Source organism: Pimephales promelas, chromosome 13 (assembly GCF_988280905.1).
Source record: "Pimephales promelas chromosome 13, fPimPro1.hap1.1, whole genome shotgun sequence".
Lineage (NCBI taxonomy): Eukaryota > Metazoa > Chordata > Actinopteri > Cypriniformes > Leuciscidae > Pimephales > Pimephales promelas.
The window spans coordinates 14,098,329-14,112,882 of record NC_142781.1 but is presented as its reverse complement, the minus strand read 5'-3'; the positions used below and the strand labels follow the sequence as shown (position 1 = coordinate 14,112,882).

At 36.6% G+C, this 14,554-nt stretch overlaps 1 protein-coding gene across 2 annotated transcripts in view; it reads right to left on the bottom strand.

Annotated features, from left to right (window-relative positions):
- ralgps2 (Ral GEF with PH domain and SH3 binding motif 2) overlaps positions 1 to 14,554 on the bottom strand; it is a 126,559-nt gene that overhangs the window by 66,679 nt on the left and 45,326 nt on the right. For both annotated transcript variants that reach the window (XM_039693518.2, XM_039693519.2), the window contains exon 6: positions 2,028 to 2,111. In XM_039693518.2, coding sequence (XP_039549452.1) covers positions 2,028 to 2,111 — 84 coding nt within the window. The remainder of the gene's footprint in view (positions 1 to 2,027; positions 2,112 to 14,554) is intronic.

The window sequence follows — 14,554 nt, the reverse complement described above, 5'->3', positions numbered from 1 at the left end:
AGATACAGTAAGAAAAAAAACAATAATAAAAAGTGTATACTTTTATTAAGCAAGGACACAATAAATTGATCAAAAGTGACCGTAATAAGTTTGCATTGTTACAAAAAACGTTTAAAAAAAAAGTAAAAAAAAAAAAAAAAAAAAAAAACTCACATTATTCAAAATAACTTTTATTTTCAACAGAAGAAAGAAACTTATTCGGGTTTAAAACATCTTGAAAATGAAGACCATTTTCATTTTTGAGGGAACTATCCCTTTAGTGTTAATAAAAAAAAAAAACACAAGGAGAAAATCACTCACTGACTGAGAACTTTATTAGTAGCTTTAATAAGAATCAATTTATTCAGTGAAGTCTATGTAGTGTTTTCATTTCATATTTGTTAATTTAATTACTTTCTTCAATGCTACTGCTAAATACACCTACTGCATCTGAAAAAATAAAGCACTATTTATTTCATTTGAATATTAATTTGGGTAATGTTTATCTTGTCTTATTTTTTTAATAACAAAGAAAATAATGACAAAGATTTTTATCTTCGCCACTGGCCTAAATGTATGCCTTTCTTTTTTCTTTTGTTACCTAAGGATTTGTTTTTAACATTAGTTTGGCTGTAATGAACAGCCACTTGCAAAATATTAAAACCAAATTGAAAAAGAATCGTGATAAAAAATCGTGATCGTGATTTTCTTAAAAAAATCGTGATATACTATTTTTTCCATATTGCCCACCCCTAAGTGAAATGCACTTATACAGCATCAATTAATCTTTGTTAATGTTAATTTCGACATTAAAATCTTGTTACTATTAGTTAATGCACTGTTAACTACCATGAACAAACAAGGAACAGCTGTATTGTTATTAACTACCATTAACAAAGATTACTCATGTTAGTGTATACATTAACTAATGTTAACTAATGAACCCTATGTAAAGTGTTACCTAATATTTCACAATATTAAGATTTTTGCCTTATTTTTCCCTAGTCTTGAAGTTTCTTCAAATCTTTTTTTACAGTTTATTCATTGTCAGAAAAAAATAAAATGTTATTTAACTGTCGACATGTTCATTTAGCTAGTCGATACATGACTACAATGCACACTCCATTGACCCTTGCCAAAGGCTTAAAGGAGTAGTTCACTTTAAAAAAAAACTTTCTTTTGCTGATAATTTACTCACCCCCATGTCATCAAAGATGTCCATGTCATTCTTTCTTCAGTCGAAAAGAAATTAAGGTTTTTGATGAAACCATTTCAGGATTTTTCTCCATATTGTGGACTTCAATGGCAACCAAACTGTTCAAGGTCCAAAAGACACTTTCAGTGCAAACTGCAAACTGTTCAAAGGGCTTTAAACGATTTCAGACAATGAATAAGGGTCTTATCAAGCGAAACTATCTCTCATTTAAAATATAAATAACAAAGTTTAAGATTTATAAGCTCAAATGGTTGCCTTGCTCTGTTCTGTGATGCGCCTTCGTGACTGAATGAAAGAATCTTTTCCAGAGTCAACTCGTTCATTTCGTTCGTTGAGTGAACCAAATGACATGACAAAAGATTTGTTCATTTATTAAACAAGTTCAAACAGGAGAGTGAAGAACTCATTCATTTCATTCGTTGAATGAACCAAATGACATGACAAAAGATTTGTTCATTTTAATAAACGAGTTCAAACAGGAGAGTCACGAACGTGCATGACAGTACAGAGCAAGGCGAGCATTTGAGCTTAAAAAACTTAAACTTTGTTATTTATTAAATGAGCGATCGTTTCTCTTGATAAAACCCTTATCATCTGAAATACTTTAAAGCCCTTTGAACAGTTTGCAGTTTGTACTGAAAGTGTCTTTTGAACCTTGAACAGTTTGGTTCCCAATGAAGTTCATTATATGGAGAAAAATCCTGGAATGTTTTCATCAAAAACCTTAATTTCTTTTCGACTGAAGAAAGACTTACCTGGAAGTCTACAGTTAATCCCTAAAATTGTAAGTATCAAAGTAAGGGGACAAAATCAAAAAGTGTCTTTGGTTTACCTGGTTAAAGCGTCGTGTGAAGGCCACAGCGTTCGGCGCTGAACTGTGCTTCTCCTTTTTGTTCCAGCCACAACTAGAGAGCTCCTGAAAGAAGGAAAAAGTCACATAAATCAATTGTTTTTCAGCTGGTTTGTGATTTTAGAAACTGAACGGAAACAATCAAGTCAACCAAGCACAACAGGAGAAAGCGAGTGGTCCACAGTGCCAAAAACAAATCAACTAAGATGGGGTGAGCATTGCTCATGACCAGTGACCCTAGAAAGCAGCAGTAATGGGGCTTTAACAACATAAGTTCAAATCTTTCCCCATCTAAAATGCTTTATTTCACTTAATTTTGCATCTAAACATAGGAGTTATCTCAGACTTGGATGGCAATTGTCCGAAAATTGTGTTGATTCTCTGCAAGGTGCGAGAGATTGACTGAATGAGAATGGAAAAGCTTTTACTTTTAGCTTTTGCATCACGGGATAAACATCAATCTGACATGCTACTGTAAATCTCTAAGACACAAACATGAAAACTCAACTGTGACTGTTCGGTCATCTAAGAAAGGATCTGTTCGCTTCAAGATTAAAGCCGCCATTACAGTCTAATATACGACATAATAGCCACGCTTGGAAATTCATATTTGGAAACTCCCATCCATAATTACGCAACCATCCGTTATGTAATTACGTTAAGCGTTCAGGCATTTTCCAGTAGTGAATCCGTTTCAAATAAGCTCTTAGCGCCATTAAACACAAAAACAAACTCTGAAATGCATTCAACCACACAGAGAGATTTAATTCCTGTCAGTAAATGGAAGAAGAGCTGCCTGATTTCGTAATGGGACTTCAGGAAGAATGAACGTAACCGTCAAACTTATTCATCACGATTGTACGTCAGGAATGCAGCCGACTTAAACTCAGCACCAATGCAACCGCAATCTCTCATGAGGTCGCACTAGCAAACAGTGACCTAATGAGTCTGCAACCTGTGGAGGTAGCAGCTTAGCAACATACACAAACACAGATGTGAGTACATGGGCCAACACACACTAAATAAGTGTGCTTTCTGCTTTGTGTCTCTCCGGCACCAACAACCATCAAGAAATGCCAATGAAATCCCTTCTGCTGAATCGATTTCTCCATGTGTTACAAATCTGCCGAAATAGAGCTTGAGCCCCCAACTTCACAATCAGTGATGAGGAAAATCACCTGCTGAGATTTAACGAAATCAATTGCTACCCAACTCAGAGAACAAAACAAGGTTAATGGCTGATTTCCCTCCTCCTTCTGTGATGTAATGCATTTCTGAGACCAAGGTAGACCTGAACTGAACAATGCCTTTATTAAATTTAAATGAACATAACTGGTCCAGCTGGCCAGTTGTCAAGGTTACTGTTGAGTTCTTCAAAACAGTGACAGGCTCCAGATGGTGGTAGTGTAGCCTAATGGTAATATTTGGACTTGTAACCAAAAAAGTTGAAGGCTACAACTCCAAAAGAGGGATCTTCCCTACATACAACACTGCATTGCATTGCGAAATCCATATTGTATGCTAAAATTGCAATAAAGAGCCTTCTCAAAATCTGATTGGCTGTATTTACGGACAACGTGCAAGGAAGATCCAGTTGCTGGATTTGCCAAAGTTTGCAAAGATAAATGGCATCAAATCATAGAACTGAATGGGCTATATGCACGCATAAGTTCCGCAAGTTCCGGTTGGGGAGATTAAAGCGGAGGAAAACTTAGGAAAACGGGATTATGGCAGAGTCTTCAAAATTTACTGTCCTCCCGTCTTTGAAACGAAACTTTTATACGTTTAGATGTAATTTTATATATAGTTATGTTCATTTCATATAAATTTAAAAAGAAGCATAAACACAACAAGGGGTGTCTGTTTTGTCGGTTTTTGTTACTAACGTTTCTTTACCATTGCCATGGAGTATAAAATTCAATATACATTCTCGGTATTGCATTGGACTTTACGATTGGCGGAAGTTATCGAGCATCCTTAAACCTTCGCAGGAAATACCGCCGTGCATAGAGCCCATACATGTTGATCTTCGGAATGTTCTTCTTTGTTGTCAGGGGTCAGTTGCATAAACAGCCATTGTGTTAAGACTGCGTCTTAAAGGGATGGTTCACTTTGAAATTAATTTTTCATGTTTTATCTTACCTCAAGGGTATCCAAGATGTAGGTGTCTTTGTTTCCACAGCATTTTCAATTTTTACATTTTTTGGTCAAACCGTTGTTGTCTGTCAGTCATACACAGGAGGTGAAGGGGGTCCTCAATCGGTTCACCTTAAAGATCATGCACAGAGAAGTCAAAATTAAACATGATTTAATGACTTGTAAATGTAAGTACAGATTGATGGCCTAAGACACGAAACGAGCGGTTTGTGTGAGAAAACGAACAGTATTTTTATCGTTTTACTTTCTTAACCATAGCCATGACAAAATGATCTGACGGCATGGGCGCTTCGGTCCGCGTATGCGCGGGAAGTGATCGCTTGCACGCCTACATCACTCTTTGTTTATACAGAGATTTTGGAAGTTTTACCTTTCACTAAACATATTTAGATATACGGGAAACCGCAATGGAAGACGATTGCGGTATATCTATGTTTAGTAAAAGGTAAAACTTCCGAAATCTCCGTGTAAATATGGAGTGACGTCACACACAAGCGATCACTTCCGGCGTAACATTGAACTGATTCAGTTTCTTTTCAGTTGGACATTGCACAACTGATTCAGATCTCTTGGATTACACGAGGTAAAAACGATATAAATACTGTTCGTTTTCTCACAAAAAACGCTCGTTTCGTGTCTTAGGTCATCAATGTGTACTTACATTTACAAGTCATTAAATCATGTTTAATTTTGACTTCTCTGTGCATGGTTTTTGGTGGACTCCCTTTGCCTCCAGTGTATGACTGATAGACAACAACGGTTTGACTGAAAAATGTCAAAATTGAAAATACTGTGGAAACAAAGACACCTACATCTTGGATGCCCTTGAGGTAAGCTAAAACATATCAACAATTAATTTCAAAGTGAACTATCCCTTTAAGAACTAGTATGACCAAGTAGTTAGTTAGGGGTAATCAGTGATAGAGACAATTCAGTGGATGGGGATTATTGGGAGGCCATGGTTGATAAAGGCCAATGGAGAGAATTTGACAAGGAAGGATACCAGGGTTTCACTCATCCTCATCCTCATCCTTTACCAGAAGTGCCATGGGATTTTTAATGGCTATAATAATGTTATTAGAATGTTTTAGGTTATACTGGGCGCTATTCTATTCTACAATATTAACTAATGACAATAAAATAGACCATCCTGAGTCAATTTATTGCTGTAATTCTTCTCTCAACCAGAAGGAAATGCTTTGAAAATCTGATTATGCACTGGAAAAAAAAGTGTCATAAACCGGAAAACCGGCTTAATTCTGAAAAATAAAACAAAAAAATTTTGGTCAAACCGCCCAGCACTACCTCTCGAACACCTCTTACAGCAGCAAACTAGTTAGTTTTAGGTCTCCCATCCAGGAACCCTGCTTAGCTTCAGTGGGCAACCCGTCTTGGGCTACAGGCTTATATGGCTGTGGCTCGAATGCAAAAAAATAATTAACCAAGCATTTGAATCCGCAAATGGCCAATTAGAAAATAATTCCCCTGACAATAAACTAGAAAAAAAAAGTATTATTCTACTATCTTATTCTGGCAGTGACCAATTGAATAATATACATGGAACTGAACACTGAGAAACCCATGCATTACAGCTTGCGTTGAGTATTGGAACCGGGACTAACTTTTTGTTTTTCCCAGAATCGTTCAAAGTTAAAATTTCGATTCCTAGTTTCGATATTCACAGTTTGCTGAACGGAAGAAGAAACCGCTGAACAACACCAACGAAGAAGCGTCTACCGGAAGTGTTGGCATAACCGCGCGGGTCGAACATGAGTAGCTTACGTCGGCGGTCCAAAGTGTGACTTCACTTTTCTAAAAACGATGAAATCTCGGCAAAATGCAAAATTTGTGACAAAAGGAGTGTATCAAAAGAAGAAAAAAGATAAGTTTGAGGGGGGAAACAACCTTCTGTGATTCTCAGCTTCATAGACATCAAGCCTTCACACAAAAGCAAGTCGATTCTGTTCACAGGGAGCGTTGCTGTCGCACAAAACTATTAAAGCAGTGGGAAGTCCATAGAAAGGAGATCACAGCAGTGTTTTATGTTCCCTTTCTTTCACTTTCTTTTATGTCTCTTGAAAAGGCTTTTAATCTCTCTAAAATCAAACATAATTTTAAGATGTAGCAGCATTGACATTACATTACAGCATTACATATGACATTTGCAAGTGCATTTGCACAGACGCCCACTAAAACACACCAGAACAGCCCATCATGCCTTGAAAAGACCAGATCATTTGGCAACTTTCTAGCAGTTAAAATGATTTAAATGCATTTTCATGCATTTTTTCCAGACTGAAAGAACAAAACAAGGCCGTTCTAACATCAGTCAAGGGAGGTATTCCTGGAAACTGATCAGCCAGCGAATCATGGATAATATAATGGGAGATGAGCAGTAATGGTGCCAGAGTTTACTGTAGGCTACGTCAAACGCTGACCTCGAGAAGGATTCGTGTATGACCTCATTCAGTTGACAAGGATGTGGCAGTCTCCAGCCATATCCAACCATTTATCAAATGAATCTACAGTTATTGTCAAGGTAATAATAATAGTATTATTAATTGTTATTATTATAAACTGCCAACAACTGTACACTGTAAAAAAATATTTTCAAGATTTGTTATCACAACATATTTTCTTTTGTCAAATCAACTTTATAATAATTTATTTAGTTGAGATAACTTAATATTTTGAGTATCTGATGATTAAATTAATCTACTTCATTGTATTAACTCACTTTTTTCAGTTCAATCAACTTACAATTTTAAGGCAACCCAGGTTACTTACTTTAAGTTAAACCAACAATATTTTTTTTACAGTGTAGTAATCACAACATTTTTTCTTTTGTCAAATCAACTTAAATAATTTATTTAGTTCAGATAACATATAATTTGAGTTTCTGATGGTTAAATTAATCTCCTTCATTGTATTAACTCACTTTTTCCAGTTCAATCAACTTAAAATTTTAAGGCAACCCAGGTTACTTACTTTTTTAAGTTAAACCAACAAAAATTTTTACAGTGTAGAATAAGTTATGGCTTATGACTAAGTTTTACGGGTTTGGAACAACATGAGGGTGAGTAATAATGACAATTTTCATTTTTGGGTGAACTAACCCTTCAACAATTGTAGAACAATTAGAGAAATGGTTGTAAATTAATATTAGTAGTTTTTTATCAATATTAAAAAAATGTAATAATAATAATAGCAAAAAGAATGCAAACGAGAATGTTTCATTACAATCCATTGAAAAAAACTTTGTGGAACATCAAATTGGACATTTGGTGGGAATTTAAGATTTTTTTCGGGGGGAATCAGAATGGTTCACCGAGTCCTACAAACAAACCCAAACTGCACAAACAAACAAATTGACAAACAGATTGTGATTTGCTTATATTGTGCATCAAAAAAGGACAGAATTTACATTTTCGAGTAGACTTTTTTTAAACAAAGTTCCTAAATTCCTAAGTTAACTGACACCACAAGTCAGATTAACTAACAAGAACATAATTTGCAATTTCTGCTCGCGGGTCTGAAACAGATGTTCACCTGAAGATTATAAATCTAAAACCGAACACTTTCACAAGAAACCAGTGATTCTTTCTCTCTCTCTCTCTCTCTGCTGCAAGAGGTTTTGTCTTGTAAAAACGGCACAAGAGGGAAAGTGATCATGCCATATGTACTGTCCATTAATCTGAACTGCTCTATAGAGCCGGCATCCTGCCAAAGAAATGCTACTAAACGAACTGCACAAACGGGGGAAGATGGGGGACTTCACTGGGGAACAGATCTCCAACCACTGTTGCAAAATAGAGACACACACAATAGAGGGGAATTGACAGTTTCACCGCTTTAGGAAACTACAAGGTAACATGAGTAACTTAATCAGATTACTTTTTTCAAGTAACTAGTAAAGTAACGGATTACTTTTAATTTTACAACAAAATGCCTGAGTTACTTTTTAAAACAAGTAACACTAGTTCTCTTAAAATACCTTTGCAGTGATAAACTGTTACTGAACAGTCGACAGAGGAGGTGATTAAAAATACACTGTTATGAAAGCTTGATTCTAAAACATGTTTGAGACTATAGACTATAGAGATCTGGCTATGTGAGACTAGTTTGAATGAATCCCTTTTCTTTGCATGACACACTGACATTACAGTACAGAAGAGCTCTTTAGCGTTATCATTCATTTCATGTGTCATTGAACGAGCAAAATCAGTCTATATACTTTTAAATCCCGGTCTTGTTTTTTTTTTTTTTTTTTTTTTTTAAGTTTTGTTAAAAGCTGTTCACACACTGGCAATTAAAAAAGCAATTAATCCATTAAAATTCTTATATATAGCCCATTTAAATTAAAGAACTGTCATTCTTTTCAGCATAAACATGGCAAGCAAATTAATTAATTAAGTCAACAATTTTAAAACAAAGTTACATGAAAAAGTGTATCGCATCACAGGCAAATATCCAATTCTTGTTTTGTGAAAACCTGCTGGGCCCTCGTCCATGTCTTTTTTTTTTTTGCATGTCCTGTATAGCAGAACATGAAGACAGAGTGCTGGTATTAAGACAATACTCTCATGTTGTGTATCATATCCATGTGTCGGGATGACTGCCATGTAACTGGCTCACGTGTGTCTGCAGTGGTCGTTCGGAGACCCTACAAGCATTCTTCACAATAGTACGTATGCAACATTTTGCTCCGTCTCAGCCAAAAAACGGCCAGACTGAATGATAATGTGCGTCATAACCATGAAGGCCAAAGAAACCCACTGGTTGCTTACAGATGCATTACAGAGCACCTAACAAGGACAATTTTACAATTGAACATGCGTGTGCAATATTCACGTGGCTCTGTGTGGGCAAATTGATTAAAGATGCTGATCTATTATCCTTCAAACCCACTGAGAGCGTTTCCTGAGGCAATCCTGCGAAAGAAAACCACAGGTTATCAAAGGCTAAACTAAAATCAGGGATAGTTCATCTAAAAAGGAAAATTCTGTCATCATTTACTCGACCTCATGTAGTTCCAAACAAATATGACATTTGTTTTTCAGTAGGAAAACAAAAAGGACAAGTAATGCCCCATGTCCAAGTTGCCCTTTCCATACAATTAAGGTAATATAAAAATGACAAAATCCCTTTTATCCCTTTAATAACACTATTAAAGGGATGCTCCACTTTTTTTTGGAAATAGGCTCATTTTACCACTCCCCCAGAGTTAAACAGTTGGGTTTTACCGTTTTCGAATGTATTCAGCCATTTTTTTTTTATATATATTTAGAAGAATATCAGTAACCAGACAGTTTCTGGTCTCATTAACTTCCATAGTATATATGAAGAGTTCAGATGCAAAAGCCTCTAAATGCCATTTGAAATTTTCTTCTTTAATGATGATTTTTATCAAACTTGTATATTTAAGTTCAGTAATTTCACTTAAATAACAATTAATAGGTAATTATCATTGCCATTTAAGTGAAATTACTGAACTTAAATATACAAGTTTGATAAAAATCATCATTAAAGAAGAAAATTTCAAATGGCATTTGGAGGCTTTTGCATCTGAACTCTTCATATTTTTTCCTACTATGGAAGTCAATGAGACCAGAAACTGTCTGGTTACTGATAGTCTTCTAAATATCAGAAAATCGGCTGGATGGATTTGAAAATGGTAAAACTCAACTGTTTAACTCTGGGGGAGTGGTAAAATGAGCCTATTTCCAAAAAAAGTGGAGTATCCCTTTAAATGATTGGTTCCAGTGGAGCATACACAGTGCAGCAATGCAAAGGCTTCGTCTCATTTGAGTGTTCGGGGAGAGGAGATGGTGTGGGCAAAAAATGCAGTGTTGTTACAGAAATAAATCTGTGTTTGAATTTCACGAGATATGAGGATATGTGCTCTCATGACTTACTTTTTACCAAAACTGATTTTTATGATGCACAGATATTTTTTTTTAAACTGGTTTCTCATTTGGCACACAGAAAGTGAGACAGCCAAGTGTCCTTCAGAATGAACGGTGTTATTGAAATAATCACTTGCTTCTTCATTGCTTCCTCTCTCTTTTTCACACATTTCAATTCACTTCAGCTGATCACAAATCATTAAAATCTCTCCCTTCCAGAGCCTCAAAGACAAAGACAAACACTCCAGTCACAAAACAGAAAACTCAATGAACTACAGTCGACCCACGCAAAAAAAAAAAAAAAAGCAGGCTTCTGTTGTGATGTGTTTAACAACCTCTGCAGATGTTGCTAAAGAGTTTTTGATTTCAGTAGAGTTGATAAAAACCTCCATCAATTAAAGCAAACCAATAACAGCATAGAAAAACAGGACAGGACTGCCAGCTCAATGATATCACTGCATTATTCCACTCAAATCAAACAAACCTTTCCATTCCACCCAGGGCATTGTGGGTCAGTGTGTGCTTATGAGCGCCTGTAAAAGAAGGGTAATGGGGTGGTACACCGAACAGTCCGTATGCATGTAGGGTGGAAAAAGTTGCGCAATTTCACACATCACTCTACAAGACATTTTCATGAAGTTTTAGGGTTTCAATGCATGCACTAAAGCGTCTGGTCTGCATTACAGCTGCCATACTGCACATGGTCATGGACGTGTCTGCTGTACACTTCATCTGAACCTTATTAGAGTCAGCATTCTTGGACAGGCACACTTTTGACTGCAGGCCTCAAGTCTGGTATACCTTGCAGTATTTTTTTTGCCAAGAACCAACCATTTAGACAGAAAGGGGACAGTCTGGAAAGTAAAGATACCAACCTCAGTCATTAGATTTACTTAAAAACAGAAATTGAATTATCAAATGTAAAAACAAAACAAAACACTGCTTAGTCAAGAGCAGTGAGTGATTTTCTCTTTGTTTTGTGTTGCTTGATTAACATTTAAAAGGGCGATGAACTGAGAAATCAAATTTTCCTTGAGCTTTTGACATCTAAGAGGTCATCATATTATAAGAATATCCTGTAAGTTTCAGAACTGAAAACGTCCTTGTTAGTCCAATAAGCTTTTATTGACACCAGCCTCAGCAAACGACTCGTTTTTCAAAGTGGGGAACTATGACGTCAAAGAGGATAAAACACCACCCCCGCAGAAGAAGATCGACGCCTTCTTCAACACGGCTGGTTTAGCCCCGCCCACCGATTCACGCATTACACGCACGCATAGCTAAATAACATAGATTCCTACCTCGTGATGACAAAACGGATCGAGCTACCGAGCAATACAGAATATTGTGCAGTGCCTGGTTGTGGAAGACAGTCGCTGCATAAGCTTCCTCTGGATTCCTATAGGACTGCATGGATAAACTTGACGATCCAGCTGATGAGGTAAAACATTGTCCGTCTGTTCGCTTCATTTCACTGAGGATTGATTTGTAAACAAGACTGGATTTGCAGACTTATTAAGAGTAAAGAACGGTGCTGTGCCGTCTATATTGGATCTGACAGGAATGGTGCAACACACGGACTCTGGGTCGAACATGTATGGGCGAATCATTCCGGTTGCCATTTTACAACATTGGACGTTTTCAAAACAAGTGTATCGACGGGTGAGTTGAAACTCATTATAATATGCAAAACTGCTATCCACTCACAGCAGTGGGTGTTTACTTCCAAGTCTTCAGTGCGAGACGCCCATAAAAACTGAACGTTTTTCAGCTAGGCTCAAAACTAGGGTACAAAATAGCCTATTATGACGTTCGCTTGGTTTTTGCATTCAAAAAGATCAAAACGAATAAGTTGACCTCAGACAACAATATAATAAAATTTAAAAAGCCAGTTCATGACCCCTTTAACACACAAGTCAGAAGCAGGTTTATTAGGCTGCTGTCACTTTAAGAGCTGCACAGATCCAAAATATTGTTACACGCATACTTTTTCTCAACTGTTTACTCCACATAAGACATAACTTACTGTGCTTACTCGCCAATACGGACATTTTGACATAATTCTGTCATATAAGCTGTGGAAGAGAACTGAAATCTGGATCATGCGGTCCGAGAGCTGGCTTACTGGCTGGCTGGACACTCGTAATATTATGCATATCACAAGTGTCCAGTCTATTCTTTGCAGTCGGCTTCGACCAAAAACTTAGGCCGTGTGTCAACCAAAGCATTTTTCCACGTGCCTGGCGTATGTTTTCAATGCGAGCGCCACGTTTTCTAAACGCCTTGAGCGTAACGAGGTGCTGAGCGCTTTTTTTCACGCTGACGCGCCTGAGCGCTGAGCTCTCTGTGTTTTTACTGGTCGCCGTGAGTTGAAAAATGTTCAACTTTTTACCCAGCCGTCCAATCACAGTGGAGGAGGGGTGGGGCTAATACCACACAGACCAACTGTAACAACATTTTTTCTGTACAACGACATCAACCAACAGAGCTAACCGAACAAAATGGATGAAAAATACATTTAGTATGAAACAAATTATATGCGAAATCAGTGTCAAGTAAACCGTGCAGCGGATATTCTGTATCATAGCAACAAAACGTTAAATTTGTCAGATTATCAGGCACAATACATTTTTATTTATTATTTAACACAAAACAAATTAAACAAGAATTTCAATTAGGATACTGATAAGCCAACAATAAGTGTCTGATATTAAAATATCCTAATATAAATTCAAATCGTGCATCTGTAATTTAACTCCCTCCCTGAGGTCGGCGGAATATCTTTTAATTAAATCAAACCATCACCAAAATAAGAATAAACCAACACTATGATTTGTCCTAGCACAAACAAAAAAAAAAACTTTAAAAACAACATAATACAGCCGTAGCCTCTGCCTTTTACCTTCTAATGTTACTCTACAACACAAATGCTTGTGCGGCCAGAGAACGCCTCAATAATCCTTCATCAAATCCCTTCCACAGAAAGCTAAAACAGCAAACATCCAGACATACTTCAAAGCGAGACAGAAAGCCAGATCTGATCCAGAACGAACCATTATCTATACGCGTAATTTGTCAACAGATACGCATGTTCGCTAAACCGCCAGCTAAATGAATCCCAGACATTTTGAAAATCTGAGGTTTGTTCTGTACAGTCTTCCAGAGAAACAGTCAACTTTTCAATGAGGGGACCTGCAATCTCACCCTCTCCTCTCCAAGCAAGCGTGCACGCATCCAAAACGCTGCCGCCAAGACAATCAAAGCCAAACAACTGCATAATCAATCAAACCGCCCAATGACATAATTACACAAATGACTGTAATTACCAAAAATAATGACAAAAAAAAATGTCACGCCAACCAACAATAATTTTCCACAAACGCATTAACAAATCACATAACATTAAGTTCTCCTTAGTCGCCTTGATTTTGTCTCTTACAGCCAGAAAAAAAAGCCACAAATGTTACATTAGTATTCAATGTGTGGTAGCCTCATCAAATGCTTTATAAATCACAGTCTGTGTGGCTTAAAGCCCAACCTTACAGACAGTGGATAAAACATGCCTTTGCTAATAAATCGTTCAAACAGAGAGAGAGAGAGAGACAGAGAGAGAGAGAGAGAGAGAGAGGCAACACTGCCACTGTCAACTTATTAAAATATGTAACATTTCGACCCAAAGGTCTTCGTCAGACAAACATCTGACCTAATTATTCAACTCATATTTCTAGTCACTCAAACCCCGTATTTCTTTCTTCTGTGGAACATAAAAGATAATATTTTGAAAAATGTTGGTGACCAAACAATTTTGGGGTTCTTAATGTATGGACAAAACAAAATTCAAACAAAAACCAAAATACAAAAAAAAAAAAAAAAATTTACAAAAAAATAAATAAATAAATAAACATAAAACCAAACATAACTAAATGACAGAACTTTAATTTTTCATCTCGTTACCCACTCAGGCAAAATACTTGAAACTATATTTTGTGTCAGATGCAGTTTTATTGAGAGATGGCTATTGATTTGTACATAATGTGTGTAGTTGCTCGTGCTGCAATGAAATATGCTGTTTGTCACACATGTCTAAATATTACAGCTATTTCAAGACAACATTTTTTTTTTTTTTAAATAATTCAAAATTAATTTCCACAGCCAGTGTGAAACATTTATGGTCAGTTCACCCAAAGCAAAACATTTGGACCTTGCATAGCTCTTGTGTTTTTTAGCCGGTGTGTTCACAGAAACATTTCACTGTGTGTTTACTGCCCTCTGCTGGGAAACTCTGGAAGGGTGACGGGAGGGGAAAAAAAACAGATCCAAAAATCACAGGCTATTTTGTTATTAGAGGTTAGTTTCATTGAACTTGTCCAAATGTAACACTGTGTAAGGCTCTATGAGTCAGTCACACATGGCTTTCAGCCATTTCAGTTAGTTTCCTTTAAGGAA